The sequence below is a fragment of the Salvelinus sp. IW2-2015 genome, linkage group LG26, assembly GCF_002910315.2.
Source record: "Salvelinus sp. IW2-2015 linkage group LG26, ASM291031v2, whole genome shotgun sequence".
NCBI classification, from domain to species: domain Eukaryota; kingdom Metazoa; phylum Chordata; class Actinopteri; order Salmoniformes; family Salmonidae; genus Salvelinus; species Salvelinus sp. IW2-2015.
The window spans coordinates 17946777-17955047 of record NC_036866.1 but is presented as its reverse complement, the minus strand read 5'-3'; the positions used below and the strand labels follow the sequence as shown (position 1 = coordinate 17955047).

Here is an 8271-nt window from a genome sequence, read left to right as displayed (position 1 = left end):
GGGGAAGGCGGGTGCAGTTCATTTCCAGCCATAGGATATACACAGACTTTTAAACTGAACCCAGATCAGAGCCTAGTTTTCAGACCTCCGCAAGTCATGTCAGGAATTTAGCTGTAGATGGAGTTCTGGTTCACCCACAGACAAAATTCAAACGGTTTTAGAAACTAGAGATTGTTTTCTATCCAATAGTAATAATAATATGCATATTGTACGAGCAAGAATTGAGTACGAGGCAGTTTAATTTGGAGACGCAAAAAAAGAAGTGCTAACAGCACCCCCTATTGACAAAAGGTTAACTGGGGGGGTTATGGCCCGGAGGAGAGGTGCTGGGTTCCGGCTAAAGACATCCTGGACCCGACCCTCATCGCTGATTTTCACCGCCGACACCCCGGGCAGCCAGGTATGCGCCCAGGTAGGACGTCCCTAGAGGGAGGGGGGGGGTACTGTCACACCCTGATCTGTTTCACCTGTCCTTGTGATTGTCTTCAGCCCCTCCAGGTGTCGCTTATTTTCCCTTGTGTATTTATCCCTGTGTTTCCTGTTTCTCTGTGCCAGTTCGTCTTGTATGTTCAAGTCAACCAGCGCCTACTTTTCTATTCTCTTTTACTAGTCCTCCCAGTTTTGACCTTTGCCTGTTTTTCTGGACTCCATTCCTGTCTGCACTGACCTCGAGCCTGTCTGCCATTCTGTACCTCTGGAACTGGTTTTGACCTTTTGTCTGTCCACAACCATTTTGGGATTTTTAATAAACATCTTGGACTCTAACCATCTGCATCTGGGTCTCGCTTAAATCCCTTATAGCTAGCCCTTCCTTCACTGACATAAAAGCTTGCTTAGCCTGTTTAAATTACCCTGAAGCTGTAGACATGCAGCCCCACAATTAAGAGGAACTGGCTGTTTTCAGAAATCACACCGTAGATCAGCATGTTTCTCCACGATCGTAATTGTTGAGTCAGCTGAATACAGCAGCTGACTCAGGCTACTGCAATGACTCGTGGCTGTTACGCCCTGACCATAGAGAGCCCTCGGGGTTCTCTATGGTGTAATAGGTCAGAGCGTGACTAGGGGGTTTTCTAGTTATTTTAKTTCTATGTTGGTGTGTGAGTATGGTTCCCAATTGGAGGCAGCTGAATATCGTTGCCTCAAATCGGGGATCATACTTAGTGTGTCTCTTTTCCCACCTGCGTTGTGGGATATTTTTTTGTTTAGTGCCTATGTGCGCTACGTACTGGACGTTCGTTAATTCTTTGTTGTTTTTGAAGTTTCACTGTAATAAATATGTGGAACTCTACTCACGCTGCGCCTTGGTCCGATTATTTATATAACGATCGTGACAGTGGCAGAAGAACAGCTGCTTCATGAAAACTCCTAATAAGTTAAGCATTAGCACTACAAGCTACAGTAGCATGCTAGCTTTTGTTGAAAGATTAAACATTGTGTGTGCAGCACTAAGTAGGTAGCTGGTTAGTTAACAACATTGTTTCAGTCAAAGATGATTTCAGTGACTGACTCAGCTGTTGAACAAATTTATGCTAGCTTTTCAGACCCATAGTCAAACTCCAGAAATACTGCTCATTGAAGCACACAAAACTACATAGTGATTGTTAATGTGGTAATAGAATCATGCACACACACTGACCGATCTATGGTTGATAAGGCATTTTATTTATTTACTGATCCATTGACCAACCTCCTTCCCGACCCTTGACCTTTAACCTCTACCTCCATGCACTTTGAACCCTCACCTCTGGCACCTGGTCATCTTTAGCCTCTTCTGATTGAACGATCCCAGTGTATGGTCCCCATAGTGTGTCAGTGGTGAGGACTCTGCGGGCCAGAACCTTGGGGTCAGCAGTATCGACACTTAGCTCCAGGTCATCTACAGAGAGAATGAGAGAAGAAAGAGAAGAGAGAGCGACTAAGTCACCCAGGTTCCACAAGCAAACAAGATACAAAGCCATACAAAACCAACTCAGTCGAGTCTCAATTTACTGTTGAGAGTTATAATAGTAGAATACACAAGGTGCAATTTCGAAATTCCATTGTGCATCAGCAGTTTTCTATTGTTATATCAGTTACTAACAGTCGTTCAATTAGCCATGGGCAGCTAACCATTTTTTAATTGGTAAGTTAGTCTAGCCAGCTATCTAAACTTAAGTAATCACGGCCAAATACCGACCGAGTATGCAGGGCAAGTGTCCAAGGACCCTGACTTCCAGGGAGCCCCCATTCATTTTGTTAGTCACTCTCAGATATCATATGTGACTTGTTTCAGAAATCTAGGCGTATGTCACGCGTCACTACTTCACAGGAGAGCCATTTGAATGTAAACTTWGATTTTTTTATCAAAATGCGTTTTTTGGCAGAAATGCCTTCTGGAACATGTGAACTTTCATGTGCCTTAATAACAAACTTGTATGTATCTGTAAATACAACTAAAAATATGAAATGAGCCTAGTTGTTTTAACCACGTAAAAGACAGCAACCTTCCCGCAAGCCATGATTGGCTGAGATAATGAGTGGGCTGGACATGCCGAGAGATGAGTTTGGATTGGTCTGCCATGTAGCATGCAATCTGTCTATAATATGAGCTGGTCAGTATGTGTAGGTAATCCTTTCTAATTAGGCTTTTTTGAAAGATATCACGTAGTAGAACTGCATAAGTGTTGCTCTCCACTTTCTGGAGGACCGAGTTTTGAAATCAGTGGAATGCACGGTGGAATTAGAGTATGATAGCTAAGGAGATGGAGAAAACTCTGGCATTTGATTGCAAATATGCAGACATAGTCAAAAAGAGAACACACAGAAGGCTGTGTTGTATAAAACACCTGTCTCCGGATTACATCTTCAAACTAAGGGCAACCATGGCATCCGTGACAGAGAGGGTGAAGCGTCCATCCATGTATATGGGTAAGAGAGTCTAGCTAGCTACATTTTCGGATATTACACGTTTCTAATTTTGTCATAAAATTCTTTTAATTTCAAGTTAAAGTGTACTGTTAGCTAGCTAGCTAATATTAGCTGGCTGGTTCGCTAGCTAACGTTACATATATGATCTGTGTAGTAATATTATTCGTATCTCAGAGCCATTTGCATTGCTAGTTATAGCCTAATGTTAGCTAGCTAACATTGAACCTGGTTGGTTAGCTACCTGCAGATTTACGCAGGCTAGTAATGTTATGAGTTTGGATTATGGTTCATTGTTTAGCAAGCTAGCTACATGTCTAAACAAAAGACACCCCTAAGCAAGTAGAATGTTCAATAGAATGTTCATGATCTCACTGCGGCAACTGTCGATAGACGTAGCTGGTAGAGCGCAGAATAACTGAGACATTTACAAACGCTCAACACCCATTGAATATGGCCAGTGTCAGTAAACGTTGGCAAAAAAGCGTAATTAAATTGTTGCCAGCAGCACAGTTGCAGTCACCAATGTTTCGGATAACATAAAAACAGCCTAACCAGCTCTGCTAGGGCGAGTAAAATGGTCAGAGTGAGCTGTTCTCTCTTTTGTGTCTGGAAGTAGCTCGCAAGCTAGCCAATGTTAGCCAACTAGCTTGGGTGCTTGACTGCTGTTGTTAGAACAGAACGCTCAAATCAATCCTACTCCTCGGCCAGAGCGCGTCCAGTGTGCGCTCTGAACGCTCCGAGAGTGAAACTCTTGAGTTTACGAACGCCCAGAAAATGTCTCTACGCCTTATAGCAAAATGTGTACAATTGCAGGAAATTAACTTTACATTTTAAAAATATATATCTGCCGTCAAGACCGGGGMCAGTATAATGTTATGCCTGCGAGGTGTGGGGAGTCCAAAACAAATCTCGCTTAGGGCCCCCAAAGGGTTACTGCCGGCCCTGACTACTGGTATAATGCTTGTAGTTAAAGGTCCAATGCAGACGTTTATGAGTGGTCTAAGTGGGGAGGAGAAAACTGAAAACTAGCTGTTATTGGCTGAGAGGTTTGGAACTCATTCTTATTGGTCTGTTAACTAAGCTCAATCCCACCAAAAATGGCAGAAATTTCACGAGATCTTTTCAAACAGCTCTTACACTAAAAGGGAATTATCAGCATTTTTACAATTTCACAATATTGTTCACTCCCCCTTTACCCTCAGAACAGCCTGAATTACCAAAGTTGTGTCAAGTTGGCTGCATGTCCTTTGGATGGTGGACCATTCTTGATACACACGGGAAACTGTTGAGCGTGAAAAACCTTTAAGTGGGTAAAGTAGTTTAACTGCAAAAAATAGATTGATTGCACAAATAAGTTGACTGCATGTGTGGGTATGGATGTGGGTACGCAGACCTGCGAGGCACTGCGGCCCCCTCTTAATGAGTACAGAYTTTTTTGTGCCCCATCAAAGTTGCCCATCCCTAATCTGCGTCATGTCATGGCCAGAGCTCTGATGATTCCAACACTAGGGGGAGTGTGGTGTTGCCTTGAGCACAGAGTGGACTGAGCCAGGAGTTGGCCAAAACCAAGGAAACTTTTGTACTTCCTCTTAGGATATAACTGAGAAAAAGACATGGGAGTCAAGGCATTAGTGTGAGACTTGGACAGAGGGAGCCTCAGGCCACTGAGGAGGAGAGCCATTCACTATCACACTCATGTCCCTTACAATCCCACAGAGCAGAATCTCAAAAGTAGGATCACAAAGGTAGGATCTCAAAAGCTTAAACAAAAACACATCTCTCAAAAAGGAATGATTAGGAAAGAAATCTTGAAATTCACTTAGTCCAGTACCTACAGTAAGCTGTCCTATGACACAGCCCCCATAGCCATGGTGCTCTACAGTGCAGTACCATTGGAACCTGCTGTTTACCACCACGACGTTCAGCTGTCCCTCTCCCCCCCCCCCCGATCTCCTCCATGGTTCAGCTTCTCTTTCGGGGGTCGGGCTAAAGTGCCGGGCTGATAAGAGTGTTTGTCTAACACTCTCTATGTCAAAACACTCATCTATCTTCTCTGTATCTATCCCCACCAGAGCACAACAGACAGACGCTGATAAAAATGGCTTTCCCACAGCCAAGAGTGGGAGAAAGAGAGGGGGAGGAAGGGAGAGAGGGGGAGGAATGGAGAGAGGGAGGAGTGGAGGAGAGAGAGGGGGAGATAGAGGGAGGAGTGGAGGAGAGAGAGGGGGAGATAGAGGGAGGAGTGTAGGAGAGAGAGGGGGAGATAGAGACAGAGGGAGGAGTGGAGGAGCGGGAAGGTGGGGGGAAAATGAAGGAGCAGTAGTGAGAAGGAGATTGGAACAAATCAAGCTTATGAGTGTGTTACTAAGTGGAGGCTGGTGGAAGGAGCTATAGGAGGATGCTCATTGTAATGTGGGGAATGGATTCATGGAATGGAGTCAAACATGTGGTTCCCATACGTTTGATGTCTCATGTACACATCAGCGAGGCTGAAGTCCAGTGTCCAGGCCTATCTCCCATCACCCCTGGCCAGATCACACTCTGACCACCTAATCTCAACACTCCATCAATGTCCAGTCTGCTGCCCTGATATTGGCTGGCCTCAGTCACATGATGCCTTATCAGCATGAACACCCCCATTAACCTAATTGTGAAATTGTCTGCTGGGATTTTATCTTTGTGAAGAAATACAGAGACCACACTGAGTGTCAGTGTTTAGAACCTAAAAATATTCCATCCTCCTTCCATGTTCTGCCTTGCCCCGTTCCCCCCTCTCTGCCAACTGTACCACAGGGAGGTAACTTGGATGGGAAGTCCCAGCTCTAAGTTGCCAACGCACGGTCAGCCGCCCGGGCAAACCATCCAACAGGTGGCTTAAAAATCAAGATCAGTTTCATCCTACCACGGAGGAGTGATCATGAGGCCCATTTTAATCACTGCACATGGGTAATCCCTACAGGTTAGCACGGTGCTACACTACGCAGGGCCTCCTACCGTTCTAATCCCTGCTAATTACCACTACCGCACACCACAAACCCCCATAATGACCTGGGGTTCTTATCAATACTGCTCAATGCCCTGCGCTCGCCTCTCAGCCTGATACTGGCCCCTCTGTAGAGGCTCTACACCATCTCTACAGCCCCACACTCCTGTTCATTGCCCTGCCGCTTGGTCACTCCGCTTGATATGCTGGCCCCTCTCCTCGCCTCTAAACCATCTCTATACCCCCACACAGCAGACCTCAAGAATATCCACGGCCCGGACCACAGACAGTGCCCACAAAACACAGGCAGGACCAGGCTTAATCAATAGGGATCCTGCACCACAGTCCACACAGACCTATCAGCCAGCCTTATCAATAGAGCTCCACTCTGGCAGTGTCCACACAAAGCCTTATCAATATGGCTGCTTCACCAGCCACTGGGGCGTCCTGTCCGTTTTACAACAGCAGACAATAAAACAATCACCCTATCGTTAATGAAATGACTAATGCAATTACCCGATGAGTAGACAGAGGGGGATAGAGGGAGTTTAGGAGGAAGAGGGAGGACTGGAGGGAGAATACTGCAAAAGCGAGGCGATACATTTGTATAAGAAATCTATTCGTTTCACATGTTTAGATGTGTTATTTTCTTAAAGACCCTGAGGGATTGTGACCTCATGGCACGTGGGCAATTTAACAGATTCACGCAAATCCACTTCCTCTCTGAATCCTTCAAGAGGAACAAAGGAACCTTCAGGTAACGCTGCGTTCGTAACCAAGCAAGAGGTGGGAATTTACCAGTTGTGAAGTCGTAAATACAAGTTGTATGCATTCACGTGCTTTGACCTCATTGAGAAATGCCAATTGGCTAATGGCCAGGAAGCTGCATAAACCATAAACTAAAAGTACAGCTATCGTGATTGTAAACAAATGATAGTGTTCAAAACCCATATTAATAGATTGCTTTTTCATAAATAATGTTTTGTTGTTGCATTTAACTGCCGAAATTGCTGTTATTGAGGTCATTTACTTTGTAATTGACGTCAGAGGTCAGCATGTGGGAGAAGTGGGAGCTCAGGATGATAAGTAAGTTTCCCACTTGAATTACCAGTTTGAGGGCCGTTCAAGTGGATTTTTCCCAGTCGTATGTGGTAAATTCCMATTTTCGCAGCATAAACATCCCATTCAAGCTATGTAAAAGACATACGTGCTAACAGACACCTGAAAGTAGTTTTACAAGTCTGTCAGATTGACATGACGGCAGTGAACAGTGAGATTCTGCCCCTTATATGTCCCTATGAGTAAACCAACACCACCATGGACCATTCAAAGGGGTTGTTAGTTATACCATGTTAACGTAATACCTACAACTGTAGTTTACAGTACAGTCCTGTAGGGGCACTGGAGCTCAGCCTTGATAACCCAAACAATGTTATGAGAAAGAGATACAGTAGCACTTCCTGGTAAAATACATAGCTTACACTTATCTATTCATTCTCAACATATCATGAGACTATTGGACACACCTGTCTTTGTGCAGTAGTTCATTGTCTATGAAATTGTTCAGGTGGACAAGAACTTTGAGGTATTGGGCAATTAATGACATCACCAACCTTACATCAACGTTACAACAGGCCAACCTAACCTAGCGTTGTGCTGGTCGTCACGTTTGCAAAACAACACGGATGATCATCTGCACCATCCTATGGGAGTCGAGCATGCTCAAAAGGACTCAGTCATCTGACTGGATCTCAATGCGTAAAAAATAGTTACACAACCCTCTGTAGCAGGATCTCCCCTATTCCCCAACACCATCGTCTCCTCTATCAGGACTAATTGATTTTTTAAAAGGCTATTGTTGATATCAAATTAGCACATCGCTGCGAAGCCATTGATTTTTTGACACAGTACAACAGGAAGTCTTTATCAGGGCCGCACTCCGACCCTGCACTAATAGCTGGGGTTTAACCTCTGCTGAATGACAAATCCCTGAGCTTTCTCCCCTACTCACTCAGCATGGGGGCTCCCCCTCTCTGCTCTGCACCTCACAACTGAGGAAAGGAGATGGGCCGCTACCGGTACACAGGAGCCCTACGGTGCAGGCTTGGAGAGACCATCAGAGCTAACAGCCACAATATATGAGTGTCTGTAAGAGAGTGAGAGAGAGATAGAGAGAAAGAAAGCGAACCCACTCCTCCAGTCAGGATATAGAAACGTTATGGTCTAACACAGTCCCTTGTGTCCAGCATCGGTTCAGTTGAAAAAATACAAATTTCTCATGCTCAGGACGCAATAATTTCCATTTTACACTCTGTTGCACAGCAAAGATAAGACACCTGCGACGCCAAGCTAATCAGATGAGCTTCAACAGAACTTTA

General features: G+C 44.8%; 1 protein-coding gene across 5 annotated transcripts in view; it reads right to left on the bottom strand.

Moving 5' to 3' along the window:
* The window catches only part of zfpm1 (zinc finger protein, FOG family member 1), a 114767-nt gene that overhangs the window by 40198 nt on the left and 66298 nt on the right, over positions 1–8271 (bottom strand). For all 5 annotated transcript variants that reach the window (XM_023971348.2, XM_023971350.2, XM_023971349.2 and 2 more), the window contains one exon: positions 1746–1879. In XM_023971348.2, coding sequence (XP_023827116.1) covers positions 1746–1879 — 134 coding nt within the window. The remainder of the gene's footprint in view (positions 1–1745; positions 1880–8271) is intronic.